This window comes from Sinohyriopsis cumingii, unplaced genomic scaffold (assembly GCF_028554795.1).
Source record: "Sinohyriopsis cumingii isolate HCF-2022 unplaced genomic scaffold, ASM2855479v2 utg002626l, whole genome shotgun sequence".
Taxonomy (NCBI): domain Eukaryota; kingdom Metazoa; phylum Mollusca; class Bivalvia; order Unionida; family Unionidae; genus Sinohyriopsis; species Sinohyriopsis cumingii.
In genome coordinates, this window is record NW_028316261.1 from 268,001 (window position 1) to 289,942 (window position 21,942).

The 21,942-nt window shown below is 35.3% G+C and overlaps 1 protein-coding gene across 1 annotated transcript in view; it reads right to left on the bottom strand.

Moving 5' to 3' along the window:
* LOC149770143 (uncharacterized) overlaps nt 1-21,942 on the bottom strand; it is a 76,562-nt gene that overhangs the window by 5,021 nt on the left and 49,599 nt on the right. The window contains exons 16-24 of the mRNA XM_089949336.1: nt 14,261-14,287; nt 13,227-13,748; nt 8,246-8,517; nt 6,786-7,323; nt 4,522-4,736; nt 4,111-4,275; nt 3,062-3,209; nt 2,155-2,315; nt 1,659-1,798 (exon numbers count right to left, since the gene is read on the bottom strand). Of these exons, the coding sequence (XP_089805462.1) occupies nt 1,659-1,798; nt 2,155-2,315; nt 3,062-3,209; nt 4,111-4,275; nt 4,522-4,736; nt 6,786-7,323; nt 8,246-8,517; nt 13,227-13,748; nt 14,261-14,287 (2,188 nt within the window). The remainder of the gene's footprint in view (nt 1-1,658; nt 1,799-2,154; nt 2,316-3,061; nt 3,210-4,110; nt 4,276-4,521; nt 4,737-6,785; nt 7,324-8,245; nt 8,518-13,226; nt 13,749-14,260; nt 14,288-21,942) is intronic.

The window sequence follows — 21,942 nt, forward strand, 5'->3', positions numbered from 1 at the left end:
AACATTGTATTCAGAATTAAAGAATAAAACTAGCTGTGATTGGTGCATTATGTAAGACTTGTACTTTCTGTTTGGCTTAAAAAAAAGTTGAGCCTCTTGGCAACATGTGAGTTTGTGTTAATTTCTATCTAGATCATATTTTGTATTTTTTATGATTTTTTTAAAATATGGTACACATGACTGAAAATGTGCTTGTTGTGACTAGATAACTCTTACCCCTGTCTAGTTCCAGTAGAGTTATCTCTCTTAAATGCAATGGAGTACCTGGTTATGTCATTGTCAAATTGACAATCTAGCATTGTTCTATATGACAGCGTGTGACATGCATGCCCAAGTAGGACAGAAAGTATATTTATTTCACAAAACATTAGCATTGAGGTATATGGAAAAACAATTGGTACCGTGATACCTTATAGCCATTTAGCAACTCTTTCTTGGTATCGGGTCTATACTGAGAATAGAACAAAGAGACTGAATCTTGAAATCTCGAATTAGTTAAAAGTAATAATGAACTTAAAATGATATTGCGTGCCAACTTTTGTAGTACCAACAAAATGTCATATGTATTGTTCAGTTGTAAACTTTTCATGGTTTTAAAACTTTAAAATGGACGTTTCAAATAAAATGCAGATTAAATTTGTTTAAAACTTTCTCTGCTTCGTACAAATATTAGTTTGCTTGGCCTCATTTTTCAAGGACAATGTTCCGCGTGCGAGCAGTTGGCATTTTCCTTATCGGTCCACATGGCTTTTGTGGGATAGTCCCGGTAGCTATATAGAGAGCATAGTGGATTCCTATGCTGGAGAACCTGGTTCGCAGCATAGACCAGAATGGATGGGTTGAAGTCTTTTGCTTTTAGAAAAGATACTTCATACTCATTGAGCAACAAAAACGACCGTAAAGCTAACGACAGTAAAGCCATTTAAATTCAGTGTCGTCATTGGACTTTATTGCACACCAATAATTTCACAATATCGGTGTTCTAGAGAGAAAGAGCGAACACGAACAAATCATATGACAAAGAATTAGGAAAGGGCAGAATACATGCGGCAGTACTCTGACCTAGAGATTGGGACCAAACGTAACTGTACTGTGCCAAAGTGTTTTCACTGGTGTCTATAACGACTTGCATAAAGTTATTTTGCCTACACAATGGCCTCAGTATGTAAAATGAAGATCATAACAATCAAAAAAGTATATTATTAATTTAATAAAAAAATAATAAAAAATGTGCATTCACTTATTCATTGTCATTGCTCTCAATGACCATGTTCTCTTGTGTTTGATGAAGGACATGTCGTTTCTACATATGATATTGTAGATAGACCTACATGACCAGTCCTTATTGGCCTTTACGTGAGATAGTTTCAAGGGCCTGGACTAGCCCATAAATAACCACGGTAATGTGAATCCATTATTCGGGGTTAACCTGGTTGTAATAATGCTTCCATACTCTGCCAGTATGATGCGTATTCATTATTCCATTGGAATGTGAAACCGACATGTTATTATAGCCAAACTCTCTGTAGTTACCATCTAAGTAAAAAGAAAATGGATACTCATTTATGCTCATTAGACGTCCACTCAGGGTTTTCACTTTAAATACAGGCAACGAAAATTTATACTTGAAACTGATAAGAAATTATATTGTTGTTTACGTGATCGCATTGTCCAAAGATTTTCCGTCTATCCATTTATAGTCTTTGTCGTCCGTACGGGGTTGATTTGACAGCCCTACCCACCACATATCTATATGTGCCTGGCCTCCAATTCGAGCCGCCTCTTGTCTTACCCAGTCCTGAAAATGTGATGGAGAAAAAGTGTGAATAAGTCTCTCTCTCTCTCTCTCTCTCTCATGCAAAGAAGAGACCATAAACATTGTTTGACTTGAAAGCCTTTCTTGAACAGTGAAGTCAGTCTTAATAAAGAAATAACATTTTCTACATGGGAATAGTACAGTGACAATATCAGGCGTTTGCTGATAAATAAGTGATTTATTGACTGAAATTTGTCTGGGTGGGTGTTTAACACAATAGTGAGTTTTCTCCAAATATGTTGAAAGCACCCTTCTAAAGCAAGCCGAATTCCCAATTATGCAATGACATCCGATTCTGATGCAGAGAAATGTCATGATTTAGTACCGTCTCTACTTACCCGCTCCTGCACAGAATCGATTTCAACTAAATGACCCTGTTCAAGAAGACAATATCGCTCTGCGTCATCCCACGACTTGACATCGCTTCCAGTGTGGAAAAAATAGCACGTGCTGCTTCCAGGTCTCTCAAGCCAGCCTTTAGAGCAAACGCCGAGATTGTCTGTAAATAATCGGAAAAGGATATGCTGAATTATATGCTAAAATATGGTGCATTAGTAATTATTTGATTACTTTTTCTGCTATCTAAACTAGCTAGATTTCGTTTCAATTTGGCCAGTAATTTTATTTGTTATCTACAGTGATAATACTGAAATTGCAGGCAGTTAGACAGCATTTATGAGACGAGTTCCAACTTCTTTCCTTCTGAGAAAGGTTGAAGCTATCAGTTCCAAAACTGTTGGAATGAAAGGGAAGTCACATTCGTGTTTCATTAGATGATGTCATAAAAAAAACTTTATGAGAAAAGATGACAGATGTAAAGTAATTAATTAGTGAGGCTGACAAAAACAATTACTTTCACCCGATGATAATTTTTCTTCGGATATATACAGAATGGTCAACATACATACATTATACATAGGCCTGCGATTGGTAGGAATTGGTGAGTTGGAAAAGGGATAATTAATATATAATTAGGATATGTAATTCTAAACATAAAGAGATAAATAAAAAGAAACCAAAAACAGCAAAATAACCTAGACTAATTATGTTTTAAAGGAATGAATTAATAATGTTACAGAACTAATATAAAATAATAGAGCGATAATATAAAGTATAGAGTGTTGTGTGAATATGTTAAATATTAATTATATTTTCAGTTCAATGGAGTTTTTGCTATTGATACAATGCGTATAAAATAATACTGTTCCAAACATGACGTTCAGAATCGGATCCAAATTAGCGTACCTGAGTTGGAAGGGCAACCGATAACGTCAAAGCGAAGTGCAATGTGGGTAACCCAATCTACGGGGTTAATTCGTATGAATTTGGCAATAATCGGGCAAGCCAGCATATGCGTCACCAATGAATCTTGGTCCAAATTGCCCTTGAATATCTGAAATTGAATTTAATGCATGAAGAATGGAACGTCATCGCCAGCTATAAGGTTCAAAAACATTAAGAATAATGAACAAGAAGTTTCAATCATATTACCATTATTTTACAAATATGCTGAATATGTCATATGAAGTCGAATAAAATAAAAATAAAAATATTGGTAAATTTAGCTTGTTCAGTTGAAATAATAGCCCATATAGTGAGCATGCACACCAAGTTTCGGTTGGGAATTTAGCGTGCTTAAGACATGTTATGTAGTTACAGACAAATTACACAGGTTAAATGACCATATGCAGTCCAGAAGAAATCAGGAAGAACACGAACTGTATCGTGAAATGGAAGAAAGACTTAGTTTCTGTTACATAATCTTTTTTAGGCTCGTACCACTATCACATAGCATATTGGTTATTTTTAAGTTATTTAAATACATGCATGATATGTTCAAATATATGTCTCTGCTATTAACACGATTGGCTCTCCAGAAGTGTGATGTTTTTCATTTTTTCATTTTAGTTTTTTAAATATCTTTCTATACGAGATACTTTGTTAAAAGAAATTGTTTGATTCTTCCTAATTTACTGCAACGTACAGCATCAACAGAAACCGTGAATTTAAATAAAAGACACTTAAATAAACTCTACTGGCAAATAATCTAAATGTTTAGACAATTTACAAAATAATACTTATTAAAACTAATCCAATATATTAAACTATATTCTAGGATTTCAGTCTTTGGTCCCAATGCGCCACTGCTATATCATTGGGTCTTATTGATTCATAACCTGGACACCAAGAATATAAAGGTCTATAAAAAACTTTGAACAAAATCTGTCATTTATCGGCTTCTTCTCGATAATATTAGCGCAGATACCATGATTTGTCTCTGTTATAACATTTACCTTGTCCTTGCCTTGATCGTCCTTGATAGTTTCCCAGTTATTTCCATCATTGCTATACAGGACGTTGTACTGGGTGACCCTCTGATGACAACACAAGGTATTGGGATTTACATGGCGACCCTGCGTAACGATACCCCGTATGAGACATGGACTTCTGAATTCTGCCTGAAAAACAAAAACTCAAGCATCATTGAACACTGTAATATACAATCCGTACATTGTAGCTTCCTAAAATGTGTATAGTGTTCGATATGCTTCAACACAGTTACTCTTATGTATGTAGGATGAACCCATTTCCTTACCCATTGTAAAACACACACACACACACACACACACACACACACACACAAAGATATTTGGTTTCAGAATACGAAAAATATCACACTATGATGGATAAGGGTGTAAACATACCTGTACATATTGATTTTTGTCATTTACTCCAGCCGACCATGCTCCTCGGTAGTATGTTCCATTACCGAAATCATTTGCAAGGGAAAATAGGCGGGCTCTTTCTGGTCCATTGTGGTCAAAAGGAAGATGGGAATTCCACTGAGAGGATGCGGTTAAGCTGGAATCAGGGATCCCGTTGGGTCCAGAGACCAGGTATTCGTGGCAAACCTGAGCGCCTGAAGGAGAACAGAGAAGGCACCGTGATATCCAACATGGAGATTTATGTATTCTAATGCACTATGATGCTTAACCTTTTTTGTTGTATGTTTGTTTGGGACTTAATAGGCCAATTAAAAAGAACATGTATTATCACATCATATGGAATCTATGCAATATGTTCATGCCTTATTACAATTTATGGATATTCATAAAAAGAAGTAGAATCTTTTAAAGTATCAATTCAATAGATGATATTATTAAATAACGTGAATGTTTCGTATATCAATTTAATAGATGATATTAATAAATTGGAGAGATTTTTTCATGTATCATTACAATAGATGATATGAATAAAATGGTGCGAGATTTTAACTTTTCTATATTTTTTAAAGTGTTAATGTTAATGCAAGGCTATTTTAGGTTGAGAAATATATCTGTATATGTGATTTAAAACTTGATCCAACCTGTAGGCATTTAATGATGTGCAATATGTACCATTCTTTTCAGGTTCTTTAGTTGCTTTTTGTGTAAAGTTGGATTTACTGTGCCTTAAATTATGTTCAAGTGTTATTCTAAACATGTGACTTGGTTTATGTGCAACACCAAATCCGCCATCACGTCTTTATATGGTAATATATGAACCACAACCACTGTACGGAGCTGTACAAAAGCAACAGATTGATTTGAGCAAACTGATTTTCTAAACAAGCTATCTAAGCGTAAGTTTCCAGTGCCATCAGAAAACTCCCAAGCACTGTCCCACGTTGTTATATCTGTAACTGATGGAACTGAGCAAAATGTTCCCTTTTTTACTGTTATCTTCTATGGTTTTTACTTTGTGTTATAAAAGGTAGACCACACGCTGTGAACGTTATCATAAACTTAAATGAAGTACTCATGATATCTAGGATATAATATTTTTATCAGTATCTACCTATTGTTTCTTCAAACGATACTTTCTTGAGTCAAGTAACAATATGAAAAAATGCAACCAGTTAAGAAATCACAAGAAAAGATGATACGGAACCATCTTATTCAAATAATTTTTTGGACTATTGTAACTCAGTTATGTCTGGTTCATCTCAATATCTGCTCCAGAAACTTCAAAAAGTTCAAAACACAGCTTCTCGGATCACACTTAGAGTACCACAAGCAGAGCACACCTCCCCGCTGCTCTGTACGCTACACTGACTATCCATTCGATCCAGAATCAAACACAAAAAATTGTTCTCTGTGCTACGTTTCACTGTCGGATTCTAGTCCAACATACCTATCCGACCTCACCCATGTGTACACACCAGCAATATACTTACGCTCCTCTTCTGACAATCGTATACTCATTATCCCCACTATGAAAACAAAGTCATATGAACAGCGTTCTTTTGCACACCAGGGCCCAGCAACGTGGAATGAATTGCCCACTGAACTTAGACACAAAGACACAGTGATCCCATTCAAGAGTGTTCTCAAAACACACTTATTTCGACTGCAAGAACAAACTTAAAGACCTAATAATGCTTCCTACCTTAAATGTTCTCAGCATGTTTTTTTATAATGTTTTCTAATTTCATGGTGTTTGTTTTTGTAATCATATCATTATATGTTTTTTATCTTATAGGTGTTGTCTAATGTTGTAAAGCGCTTAGAGCTTCTAAAGATTATGCGCTATATAAAGTCCTCATTATTATTATTATTATTATTATTATTATTATTATTTTATATGAAATATCTTCAACGACAAAAAAACTTTGAAAGCGCTTGAAGGTCGTATTATGAACTACCGCATATAAGAGCGTGCTGAGCAGAAAGAATAATGTGTATTCAAAAATTAAATGGTTTATACAAAAATGCATCCTCCCGCAGAGAGGAAGAAAAGTAAATTTGAATTCACGACAACTCCTTGAATTGTGTGATTTAATAAATTTATTAATATTTACTATAAATAAATATGAATATGTAAAACACCCACTAAAATATAAATGTAAAGTTGTTGGATACGTCGACAAAGAGTTTTTTGCTTTAATTTCAACGTCAGATAATAATCTAATTTATATTACTATCTTTACCAGCTGGAACGTTGACAGGTGCTATCCAGGGTCCCACAGTGAGAATTGTTGTAGCTGTAGTTACAGTTGACGTCGGTGTCTGAGTTGATGTTGGAGTTGATCTTGTTGATGTTGGCGTTGACAGAGTTGTGCTCGTCGTTGTTGATGTTGTAGTTGGTGTAGTGGTAATAGTCGTTGGTGTGGTGGTTGAAGTTGGCGTTGTTGTCATAGTGGTTGTAGTAGGTGTGGTTGTAGTTGCTGTGGTGGTTGAAGTTGGTGTTGGTGTTGTGGTGGTTGAAGTTGTAGTTGGTGTTGTGGTTGTTGTTGTAGGAGTTGTAGTTGTTGTTGTTGTAGGAGTTGTAGTTGTTGTTGTTGTTGGTGTTGTAGTTGGTGTTGTGCTCGTTGTAGTGGGCGTGGTGCTTGTCGTAGGAGTCGCTGTCGTGCTCGACGTTGTTTGTGTTGTTGATGTTGTTGATGATGTCGACGTTGGAGTTGTACTAGTTGGTGTAGAAGCCATTGTTGTGTGCGGCGTAGTCATTAGATTGCAATGATACGTTACCTGAGAAAAAGAAAACAAGGGTTGAGTTACGATATAAACTATTATTCATGCTTTATTATATTCTAATCAATTGAATTAATTCAACTCCAAAACCATGCACATACCGCATAACTAAAACCCTTCCCCGCCCCACCCCCAATATATGCCTATCCACAAGAGCAAACATTAGTTAGTGTTCAGTAATCGAACTGTAAGATTTGAATTTACTATCTCGTATTTTAAATTCTGCCTGAATATATGTTGGTCGCAGCAGCTTGCTAGTAATGTTGTTTTTAAGCAATACTGTTACCCTTATTCACTTTTCTGATTCGAACACATTTACATACAGGAATCTTCACATATAATGAAACTCATGGCCAACATTTAAGTTTAGTTCGATATTTAATGTCACCCATTGGGACAGAACCCATTTACCGCCGGCTGCGTCTCAAAAACTATATCTTTAACCGTATATTTGCCCAGCCAATTATGTCAAGACGAAAACAACATTGAATGCAATTGCAGGAATGTACAAAATTTCGATCGGTTTGGTAATTCGCCTCCACCAGAGTGCACAATATATGTTTCGACTTAAAAGGCCAACAATTTGTAAAATATAACTTTGCCACATTCTGCCGTCATACTGTGTCTTGCGTGGAAAAGGAGTTCCGAATGTAGTTCTCGATGACGGCGAATTCCATTTCAGATTTATTTACCTACTTGAACGAAAAAGTTCGAGAATGTTCCAACTGAATTTTCTTTTGCCAAGCCACTCTCGTACATCATCGGTTTAATTCAGTTATCCGATGCATGCATTGATTTTCAAGGCAGCATTTTAACGAAAGCATACGTGTGATTGGACTGGTTATGGATTTATTATGATCACTTACATCTTTTCGACATACATTACAGAACAACTTAAACCAACCTATAATATGATTACCTTTAAGTATTTCGGAACATTCGGACAAGGATCCTCTCGTAAGAAATGGTTGTCTGCTGTAAGTAAACAGGAACTCTGGTGGTTGCATACGGATTTGACACTGTTCGTGCTTATGTTAGTAGACGAACAGTTGGTATTTGTTATTGTAACATTAAAGGGGTTGCATAAGTTGGTTTGAATCCGGCCATAAAACACGGTATCAATGTCAAGTTCATACCCAGGAATGCATCGAATTGTTTCCCCTTGCTGTTCACAGATTACTTTCTGCTGACCTGGAAGCATAAATTCTATAATTATTGTGCAGACAAAAACTGTATTATTCGTATTAGTGAAAGAAAACAGACACAAAAGTACGATTGATATTACATATGTATGATAATAATAATAATAATAATAATAATAATAATAATAATAATAATAAATAATTATAATAATAATAAGGCGAAGAAGATGGTGATGACGATGAAAACAATATTATGATAATAAAGGTACTACTACTACTGCAACGAATACTGTTGATGAAGCTGATGATGATGATGATAATGACGATGGTGATGACTTTCAAATTTCTGATCTTATAGCAAGATAATCAAAATTGATTTTGTATTTTAATCGTGCATTTGTTTTGCTTGATACACTAATTTTGTCGTCCCAAAAGGTACAATTGTTGTTTGAAATATTTTGGGACGCACACTACTTCTTAAAGGTTAACCGGCCATCGTATTGTTCCCATTGTGCATGGTGTCCAACTATTTACAATACTTCTCATTTTAACGATAAACTTGAAGTAAAAAGAAAATGTCGTAGACAGAATTCAAACAAGTACTTTTTTACATGTGATTTCAGTCTGTTTTGGAAAATAGGTTATATCACATACAGGGTTTTAAATATGCGAGTTTTTCTAATAAAATTTCATCTTTATTTTACAGATGCCATGATATCGTTAAGGACCAATCGGAAGTAGATGAACCAATATAAATGGCGAGCAATTTGCTCGAGTAAATATATATCCGCCTCTCTTTCATCTCACAAACTACCAAGACGGTTGAGTCTACAGTTGAAGCAGTTGTTCATCAAGGCCGCTATAATAGTGAGAGGATAATGATTGGTGCATATATTGTGATAATGACCATTATATGTACTGAGTTTAATGGTAATCGACTGAAAACTGCAAGAGTAGTTGCATACGGATAATTGGGTCTTAAATTGCATCCATCTCTAAGTAAAATGACACCTCTTACAAATACCCGGAATGACAGGACAAAGATTTGTACATCTTTAGATTATGATCACAGTATGTACCAAGTTTCACGGTGATGCATATTTAACAAAACAAGCAAACAACTTTCAAATTTACCACCCACTCACCCCAACCCCACCCCCACCCACCCAAAAAAAACAAACCATGCGAGAAGGGTTGCATTGACAATGTTAAGCTGCATGACAAGAAATGGGAAATAACTCTAACATAAACTGCGAGTACACCGTGATTAGTGTGTGTGTGTGTGATTTGGCTTTTTAACGTAGCTTTAACAATTTTCCAGTCATATCGCTACGATGTCTGCAGTGGCAGTTTTTAGTGATGTCTAGCACTGGGACGTTATGTCGCAGACATGTAGCGTTATGTCCCACCCAGTCACATTATCCTGACACCAGGCCGACCAGTCCTAACACTAATCTCGTAATGTTGAGAGCCAAGCGAGGAAGCTGTTAGTACCATTTTTTGTAAGTTTTTGTTATGATTTGGCCGGGGATGGAACCCACGACCTCCCGCATCCGAGGCGGACGCTCTAACCTCTAGGCCACTGGAGCGGTCCGTGATTAGTCGATTTGCAAATCTTCACATGTTCAATAACATGTACAAAATCGAATGGCAATCCATTGAAAACTGTCAGATTAGGCATGTCTACTAGATCGAGTCACGTACAACACATCTAGTCCCAATCAAATTTTCACAGCGATATACCCCCACCCGCACCCCCCACCCCCCAAAAAGCTGCGTTTATAAGATTTTGTCATACACTGTAACCAGCTGCAAGAAACAAGGGCAATAAATCTAACCAGAACTGTGAGAGGGAAATTTTTTTATCGACAACCACATGATCATACTTTTTCTCAAATGCCATGCCAATCCATAGAAATGTGTGAGACACGTTGTTCGTAAGATTGCCACACTAGATCCACTTGCACCTCGAAAAGGACAGTAACTTTAATTAAATCGCGTAACCACCGTTATTTTTCGATAACAGCAACAAACCGTTTTTACTCGCTTAGAAGACGAGTCCATAAGCAAACTGCACAGACCCAGATCTGCCATAGCATAATGCAACGGCAGGTCAGAGTATGTGCAGTCTGTTAAAAGTAATCAGTAAAATATACAGCATAGACCCTGATCGGCACGCGCATTATGCTAAGGCAGATCAGAATCTGTGTTGTTTGCGGTTTGACTAGACCTATAAGTCAACTATAACTAGACCTACGTTAAGATGCTGATCAATACAATATAATCTTTTAATCACTCTTGAACCCAAATGTGTTTGCAAGGTTATAGCATTTTCTTGTTTCAACTGCAAGACATAAAGGGAAATAACCGTAAACAACATTGGGGGATGAAAGTGATCCTTTTATGATAATAACATTTAACAAGTTCACAGTTATCTATTTAAAACAAAATCCTGGACTGGTTGCGTTCGCAAGATTTTGTCAGATACTACATTGAACTGGAAGATAGAAAGGACAATAACTCTTACATAACTGCTTGTTCAGGCGATGAGCATTATATTTACCAAGTTTGATGTGAATCCACTAAAAACTGCAGGGCTTGGTGCTTTCACAGGATTATGCGCTGGACAGAAGAACGGACGGACGGACGGACACAGTGATTCGTATTTACCTCAACTCTACAGAGACATGGATATAGTAAACACGATAACAATTCCTCTATCGTTTCGGGTTCGTCGTAGCGGTAGTAGTTGTATTAAGCGCGAAATGACAACTTCTGGCGACGCTCGCCGTACACCTGTTAAGGACAACGCTCTTCAAAATAGTGTGATTCACAATGCACATGACCAATCACAAATGGGATATGTCTTTGTTAAAATGAACGGTCGGTTCTGAATATATGTACTAATATGATCTAGAGTCCGGATTTATTTATTAATATGCTGTCGTGTCTGAGTGTATTTATTAGTATGACGTCGAGTCTGAATATATTTAATAAGTTGCCGTCGAGTCTGAATGTATTAACTAGTAGGATGTAGAGTCTTAATGTATTTACTAGCTTGCTGTCGAGTCTGAACGTATTTACTAGCTTGCTGTCGAGTCTGAATGTATTTACTAGCTTGCTGTCGAGTCTGAATGTATTTACTAGCTTGCTGTCGCTTGCTGTCGAGTCTGAACGTATTTACTAGCTTGCTGTCGAGTCTGAATGTATTTACTAGCTTGCTGTCGAGTCTGAACGTATTTACTAGCTTGCTGTCGAGTCTGAACGTATTTACTAGCTTGCTGTCGAGTCTGGACGTATTTACTAGCTTGCTGTCGAGTCTTGCTGTCGAGTCTGAATGTATTTACTAGCTTGCAGTCGAGTCTGAATGTATTTACTAGCTTGCTGTTGAGTCTGAATGTATTTACTAGCTTGCAGTCGAGTCTGAATGTATTTACTAGCTTGCTGTCGAGTCTGAACGTATTTACTAGCTTGCTGTCGAGTTTGAATGTATTTACTAGCTTGCTGTCGAGTCTGAATGTATTTACTAGCTTGCTGTCGAGTCTGAACGTATTTACTAGCTTGCTGTCGAGTCTGAACGTATTTACTAGTAGGATGTAGAGTCTGAATGTATTTACTAACTTGTTGTCGAGTCTGAATGTATTTACTAGCTTGCTGTCGAGTCTGAACGTATTTACTAGCTTGCTGTTGAGTCTGAATGTATTTACTAGTATGATGTCTGTCGCCGCTACACTACATGGAAATGTACTACGTGCTTCAAAGTGCGATTTTGACTCAGATGAATAGGAAAGCACAGACAGTAACGTTGGGAAGATGATTTTCCCCTGGAGACTACGCTCAATCCGAAACGGTAGTCACACTTCAGTTTGTATATCATTGATTAGATTGAACATATCAACGTTCACTACTCCCTTCTTTGACATTTTGCATGAAAGAAATGAGCAGTTATTCTATAACTATCTGATTGACTAAGTACACGAAAACATCGATGGCTGAGGTTTTCATTGTAATACTGACCATCCTGGCGGAGCTATAACGTATTTATGATGTAGCGTTCATGACATGGTAATGGCATACATTACAGGTTTAAACTCGGTTTTCGATCTCACCTTTGTGCCAATGACTACGACCACAGTTGTTTTATATAGTGTCTTTCATTGGCTAAATTCAAGCTTTATAAACACAGACCTTGAAAAGAAATTCAGATGAGATGTGAGCAGAGGCGTAGCTATGATATTTTGCGCCCGGGGACGAACTATAAAATTGGCGCCCCAGCCCCCTCCCCGTTTAATCACATTTTTGAATATTGCCCTTGTTTACTTATTATAATGTAACGTTGTAAGCCTCATTTTGGCGCCCCTGTACCTTGGCGCCCGGGGACATATGTACCCCCCTGCCCCCCCCCCCCTCCAGCTACGCCTATGGATGTGAGCTAAACTGGTTCGAGTATTCCTTTCTTTCCAGTACTCGGGTGAAGACTGGTATTTGAATATTTGTTTCATTAACACAACATTAGTTTTGAAACCTTTATATACGATAGTACGTGCCTGTTTAATTGTATTATACCATATTCAGCGTTTTGACTCATTGTAAAAATATTTGCATTGGTTATAGGGAAATTTGTTTATATGAAAATTGCAGTTGTAAAAACCATTTCCAACCTTTAATATAGTCGTTTCTTCCTTCTCACCTTGAGAGACTAAATAAAGAACAGCAATAAAAATACGAATGTATACAGACACACAATACAATACTCACTGCTAGTTGGTGATGGTTGGGATGTTGTTATAGTAGTCATCACAGTTGATTGTGTCGTCGGCGTTGATGGTTGTGTAGATGTAATTGTGGTCTGCGTGGTTGGTGTTGTGGATGGAGTTGAAGTTGGTGTTGTCGACGGTGTTGAAGTTGTAGTCGTCGTTGTCGGGACCGTTGTAGTTGTTGTTTGCGTTGTTGGTGTTGTTGGTGTTGTTGGTTGCGTTGGTGTTATGCATTGGTAATCTACAATCAAATGTTTCGGTGTTTGGGCACACGGATCACCACCAAGCAGGTTAACATCAGCTTGCAGAGTGCATAACGTTTTACCGTCGCACATGGCGGACACGGCTTGGTAAGAAGCTGGACCGCCTCTGCAGTTAAAGTTGGCAATGGGCACTTGATAAGGATTGCACTCAGCTGGTGGCAATGTTCGACCGAAAATTACGTTGTACACTTGTAAAACTTGTCCTCCTGTGCACTGTATTGTTTTGGGCGGATCGATCTCACATAATTTAATCTGTATTCCTAGGGAAATACGTGTAGGGTTTTTTGAATATGAAAACTATTCAAAATTACAATCAATAAAAAGAAAGATTCTCTACTCATTTTTAATTTCGTGGCTTAATTACACACTCGTTCATGTACTGGACACATAAAGTCGTCATTCAATAGACACGGGATAAGAAAGAGATGTACCTTTTTGTCATGCTTTTTTACCTGATCCGAGTGGCAACTATATTTGTTATTACATTTATAAACTACATTAGCATAGTAAGTAATATAGGCATTTAAATAATGTAATAAAATAAAACTATGTTTATTTTGGAATATTAGAAATTAAGGTGATATCTTACATATTATTAGATGATGCCACTGTGCAGTTACTAGGATAGGTGTTGTAGATTGCTCCTGTATATTGTCTTATTTCTTTGACGGTCTATTTGCTTGTCTATTTTTATTATATTAAGGAATAATAACGAAGAAAAACAAACGAAAACAACACTTAATAATAAAAAGAATAAAAATATTTGACTTACCCTCCGTAAATCCAAGAACAAGAAGGACTGCAAAGAACATAAGAGCATTTAGAAGGTTTATCTTTAGCTGTATTCATTTATATGAGCTGTACAAAATACCCATAAGGGCGATGTTTTATTTGAAGTAGTGATTAAATGAATATATCTATTTCTTAATTTTATCAAACATGCGGACAAATAGAGCTTACCTCACTGACATGTATTTTTAATATAAATATTCTGTTTCAGTCTTGTTTAACTATCAATGCTCCATCTTTATATAGATCCATTTCACAAGTTCTCTCTTCTCTCTCACTGCAAACACTTTAACCTGAATGCGACTATGAATATTGAGGAAAACGTTGGTGAATAGGAAAAAGGCACTAGACAACTAATTTTGTAACGTATTTAGCCATGGCAATGAAGGTAGTCGTTTTCCATCAAATCTAAAGTTAACAAGACATTTAATTTCTTCTACAAAAGTGTGTCTATCAGCCACTAAAATCGTTTATAACAATACTTTATGGACAAGTCAAAAATCTGGCATCCTTTCTTATACAGTAATGGATCCTATATTGAATGAGGTATGTTGAGAAACATGCAAACAACTGCTTAACAATGACATATAGCGTCATTCACTTGGACCATCATCATTACATCAATATTAAATGGCAGTAAACTACACTCATTGCCAATCCCACCAGTCATATCGTGGAATTCTCTGATATAAATTACTCATCAGTAAAACATGCCAGTAAACTACACTCATTGCCAATCCCACCAATGTCATATCGTGGAATTCTCTGATATAAATTACTCATCAATAGGACATGGCAGTAAGCTACACTCATTGCCAATCCCACCAATGTCATATCGTGGAATTCTCTGATATAAATTACTCACCAATAGGACATGGCAGTAAACTACACTCATTGCCAATCCCACCATTGTCATATCGTGGAATTCTCTGATATAAATTACTCATCAATAGGACATGGCAGTAAACTACACTCATTGCCAATCCCACCAATGTCATATCGTGGAATTCTCTGATATAAATTACTCATCAATAGGACATGGCAGTAAACTACACTCATTGCCAATCCCACCATTGTCATATCGTGGAATTCTCTGATATAAATTACTCATCAATAGGACATGCCAGTAAACTACACTCATTGCCAATCCCACCAATGTCATATCGTGGAATTCTCTGATATAAATTACTCATCAATAGGACATGCCAGTAAACTACACTCATTGCCAATCCCACCAATGTCATATCGTTGAATTCTCTGATATAAATTACTCATCAGTAGGACATGCCAGTAAACTACACTCATTGCCAATCCCACCAATGTCATATCGTGGAATTCTCTGATATAAATTACTCATCAGTAGGACATGCCAGTAAACTACACTCATTGCCAATCCCACCAATGTCATATCGTGGAATTCTCTGATATAAATTACTCATCAATAGGACATGGCAGTAAACTACACTCATTGCCAATCCCACCAATGTCATATCGTAGAATTCTTTGATATAAATTACTCATCAGTAGGACATGGCAGTAAACTACACTCATTGCCAATCCCACCATTGTCATATCGTGGAATTCTCTGATATATATTACTCATCAATAGGACATGGCAGTAAACTACACTCATTGCCAATCCCACCATTGTCATGTCGTGGAATTCTCTGATATAAATTACTCATCAGTAGGATATGGCAGTAAACTACACTCATTGCCAATCCCACCAATGTCATATCGTAGAATTCTCTGATATAAATTACTCATCAGTAGGACATGGCAGTAAACTACACTCATTGCCAATCCCACCAATGTCATATCGTGGAATTCTCTGATATAAATTACTCATCAACAGGACATGGCAGTACACTACACTCATTGCAAATTCCAAAAAATGAATTTGCATGCACCATGATGAACGCAGATACGAACCATGCAGTCAGAAGATTTTTTATTTCATATATCCCACGGCCTTATATCAAAGATGACCATTTTTAGACCTTTTACACGGAAAAGCGGAAGGGAATTCTGTTTTTGACCTTCATTCAGTACATAACAAAAGTGACTGTAAATGCATTTGGTGATCATATTTAGTATTTCGTGGCTACTACATTCTTCGAATTGAAATACACAAACAGTGATCTGGAAGCTGAAGCAATAAGATCCATTACCAATGCAAACCCTACAAACAATACCCGTCTTGCTGTGGAAACATTACGACCCTTTTCCCAAACCTAACAGTACAACTAATGATCTCGCTATGGAGACAGCCAGACCCCTTCCCAAATCGAACCCTTCAAACAATGATATCGTTTTGAAAACAGTAAGACCCCAGTCCTAATCCAACCTTCAAACTACAATCTCGTTGTGGGATGAATAATGCACTTTTACAAATCCAACCCTGCAAACAATGATATCGCTGTGGAAGCAGTAAGATCACTTTTAGCAAATCAAACATAAAAGAATGATAAGGATGCGGTAACTGTAAGATCCATTTGCAAATCCAATGTTACAAACAATGAATTCGAAGTGGAAACAATTAGCCCCCGTTCGGAATTCAACACTAAAAACGGTGATCTCAGTGTTGACACAGTCAAATCTTTTTTCAAATCCACAAACTAAAGTACCAATCAAATTGTGAGTTTCTCTTAAAAGCAGCAGTATTGGTACTCACAAAAATAAATACGGGGGGGGGGGGGAGGTTCCATTCCAATAACAGCGTAAACATTAAACACTTCAAAATTACAAAGGCTTCTATTTCAGTGATAAAGTGAACATTAAGCACTTCAATGCTACATTGTTTTATAGTATGTTCCTTTTAAACAATTACATATTTCTTTAGAAGCCTGTGAACATTTCAGAATTAAATTTATATATGGTCTCATATGCTAATTTGAAAATTTGGAAGTGGAACCTGCATAAGAAACATGGGCTGGGGTGTTATTAAAAATTGTCGCCAGAAGACATTCATAAAAATGTTTTCATTTACCAAATCCTCTGAATGACTAAGTCTGATGTTTTCGATGCAGTTTGGCCAAATGACATTTTAGGTTAAACTTTCCTTTTCTCCCATCAAGATTAGTGTAGAATAGTGATTCATAACATGTATTAGCACAATATAATGCTAAATCCTAGGTGGGCTATTTTTCATTATTCTAATTTTAAACTTAATTTCAGAACATAATGTTTGCTGATATAATGTAGACTGGTCAAAGCTTTGAATCAGATTCATCAGTTACACTAATTTTACAACGTGTACAATTAATTATATGAATTATGGCTTTATACGATATGGTAAAAAACTTGTTCCAATTATTGGTAATAAAATGACAACATACAGTTTAAAATAATCTAATTCGGCAAGGTTTAAGCGCATATTATCTAAACTGTCTGAAATAAATTCCACCTATTTTTCTGTTTGATAAGTCTTCAACGATACAGAGGAGAGCAACGCGTCTAATTTCATACTTATTATACGCTTATCTAAGTAGCCAAAACTTATCCGATCTTAATTTCCAGCTTGTATCTAAATAGAACAACCTCTCACAACTGATATTCTGTCAGCCTAATTAAACGCGCCTCTTTGAATTTAAATATAGTAACATTTACATGAAATGCATGAACTGTATACTTTCAAGGATGTATTCCCAAAAAGGAGAACGAAGGTGTTTTAAGTAGTCTGCATGCTAATTCAGTAATATGAGATTGAATTTACAGCATCAGCTAATCAGAAATGACCTTTGAGAAGTAACGTGTTTTTTGATTGGTCAAGAGCTGTGTGACATATAGGCTTGGCATAAGATAAGAATGGTGTATAGATTGCAAAATATTTTTGCATTGTCCGATACATGAATTATTGATACTGAGGGGGACCCCGAGTGGCCGAGTGATCTAAAGCGCTCTCCGTTACGGATCACTGCCATCTCACCTCTGCGTCAGTTCGAGTCTCGAATTCAGCCAATGTGGGTATGTGAAAAAGCTTGCCAGTAGCTTCTCGTGGGTCGGTGGTTCTTTCCGGGCTTTTCCCGGGTTCTTCCTGCACCATTAATACTGGCCGCCATGTATAGCCTATATATGTGCTGAAAACTGGCGTTAACTCCCACAACAACATGATGCTGAGTGTACTTCTTTTTGAATGATCATTTAATAGAGAAATTTTTATCCCATAATTAGATGACTACCCCTGGATAAACAAGCACATTATTTATATTTCACTGGAATGAATTTTTATTGAACCTATTAGTACAAGATCTTCATGAAAAGAACATATTAATAAGTTTCATAGCACTGGTATCACTGCTATGAATCTTGGGAATTGAAATATGTTGATGGGTATCTGATACAATAAGACTAATCAGTAGATTTGACATTTATGAAACGCCTACATATATATATATATATATATATATATATATATATATATATATATATATATATATATATATATACTCTCATTTAGTCGTGTTGTTCGATAACATTATCATACGTCATTGTTAGATAGAATCAGAAGTATATGAAAATGTGACTTTTGTGCAAGTAAAGGTTACCATGTTATAATGTTTAAAATGTTAAAATTTGATTTAATCATCCATGTCTACACCAGACATAAATAATCATTTCTTAATAATATCGATAATAACGATATAAATCTATTTTAGAACATCGACGCAGAGAATTACAGAGATGATATTAGATTATTTGCACAAATATTAATCGCTTGTTACTTTTCTTTAAAATGAAATATTTACGTTATTTTTATTTATGCATATACTTTCTTTCATGCTTAAGATCCCCATATAATTCGGTGACAGAAGATGCACTTACCTGCCAGTATTACATAACGTGTAATCTCCATGTTGAATTTCGACTTGTAAACCTCTAGCAGCTATTCAGCCAAGTTTTATACCAAATACCAGAGAATGAGTGACAAAAAACCGGATGAAAATGAAAAACTAGATTTGACTGTATTTTAATCCCAAAAAGTAACAAGTGGCGGCATATCTAGATAAGACATTCCATTGTTGACCTGAAGAAGAATTTCATAGCCGAATTTTTTACAATCTGGAATTTTTTTCTTGAAATTCTGTAAATAAGGTAAGCCGTTAACTGGGTGCAGTTCTATTAGGCCGGATGACATGGCATATCATGGGGTTCAAATATTAGTTTGTTCGGACAAACACAGACAATTGAGTGGTTAGGATATCCGTCAAGGATGAGACCTTAGGAGAAACAGACCTGATATTGTAAACATGCATGATCGACTTGAATGAGATTATTAAGAAACTGATGAGAATGACGGGTAAACAAAACGGGATGGAAGTACGTGACTAGCGTCTCTGCAGTTTTATATATGTATTTGTTTGTTCGCGTGTGTGTGAGTATGTGTACACGTGTGTGTGTTATAAATTATAAACCAAAATAAATCTTTTGGTTTGCGTGTGTGTGTGTGTGTGTGTGTGTGTGTGTGTGTGTGTGTGTGTATTATATTATAAGCCAATCTAAATCTTTTCAAATCGATCGGATCTTTGAGAGGCCGTTTTGTCGAGGTATGAATATAGAGGAGGTAAACATGACTAAGCACGGTGCCGCAAGTCTGGCAAACTGGTCATGCCCTATGAATATTTACGGACCTCTTTGTCAAGAGGAATGATAAACAAATAACAATTACAAACACAATAGGATGAAGAAAAAATACGTTTACATACAGATCCGTTCTGAAAACCAAAATTAAAGAATATTATTTTATAAATCAGAAAAGACAAGAAACTGTATTCTTCCAACTATTTACATTTTGGCAAATCAGATATGTATGTATGTATGTATGTATGTATGTATGTATGTATGTATGTGTCTATGTATGTGTTTATAAGCGTTTGAAGGCAGCTCGACACAATAATGGTTTTATGTTGCCAATTAAAAGTAAAGCTCCAAAAATGTATAAACCAAGTATTGCACAAAAAGACTTAGCAAGATAAAACCATCCAAATTAAGATAAATTGAAGATAAAAATCCGTTTTTTATTGATTCCAAAATGAAGATTGATATAATATATATTGTCTAAGTCCACTCAGTACATAAACTACTATATGTTGTCATCGTTTGATAGCTGATGGTGGGCATCAAATGATCAGGTGAGTATAATTTAAAACATGTTTTCATATGTGGATGTGCAACATATGCTTAACATTTACTTAACCTTTGTGGCTTTTATATACATACATACATACATACATACATACATACATACATACATACATATATATATATATATATATATATATATATATATATATATATATATATATATATATATATATATATATATATATATATATATATATATATATATATATATATGTTTGACACATGTTTTACTGATACGTACGCATTTTTCTCTTTTTCCTGTTTGCCAAGAATAGAGTTAAAATATTCTATACTAAATTTCAATAGTCAGTATGCTTAAAAAATATGAACCTGAAAAAGTTGATTTTTGTTTAGAAAAGAACAAGATTTCCCAGATTTTAAAAAATGAAACATATTCAGTTTTTTATAAGAATATTTAACAATTATTGAAAAGAACAAGATTTCAACACAGTGCTACACTTCAAAATTCTTGAAAAGTATGTCAACGAGTACTTCATATGCGTGATATTATAGTAAATGACGTATGCATTTTGAAGAAGTACCGACATTGGTCATTTATTCTAAAACTAATTAAATGCGAATTTCTCATATGTCAATGTTATATTTCTAAAAATTACCCCCACCCGTGTCCACAAAATGATTATAACCATGTTCAAAGATATCGAGGGTTCAGCCATTAACCTTTTAAGTAATGTATGATATATCATCTAAGCTGTCTTAAATGTGATTATAACCGATGAGAATGAAGTTGGGATTATAGATAGAACATTGTGTCTATCTTTCCATATGTGAGTATTGTACCTGTACGTACGAAGGTACATCCCTAAAACAAAGCCACATGATCCAGCAGTAAATAATGTACAGGTAAATGAATGAAGCACGAACGGTATCAAAGTCAACAAAGAGTGAAATATAAACTGACCTACTTTCATTTATGAATCCATAGCAATATGTGTATGGGAAAAGCGACTTAACAAACATATTTAATCTGTGTGTGAATTTTGAGCGGCGAACAAAAGTAACGACAATTACATTTTCCGCTTTTCTGTTATAGCAATAAGAACATCAGAAAGTTAAAGCAAGAATAAATGAAGCTTTGGTCATATGGATATACTTTTATTATCCCATTATATTCATTTTTGCTAGAACAAGAGGTTTCAAGCCTCGTGTTGCGTTTTTTGCTGCTGCAGGATTGATATAAAGTAAGACATAATGTTTTTAAATTTCCTGCATCATGCGTCAAAATCATATTTCTTTATATTTATAAAAATCATATTCCTTTATATTTATATAAATCATATTTCTTTATATTTGTATAAATCATATTTCTTTATATTTATAAAAATCATATTTCTTTATATTTATATAAATCATATTTCTTTATATTTGTATAAATCATATTTCTTTATATTTATATAAATCATATTTCTTTATATTTATATAAATAATATTTCTTTATGTTTGTATAAATCATATTTCTTTATATTTATATAAATCATATTTCTTTATATTTATATAATC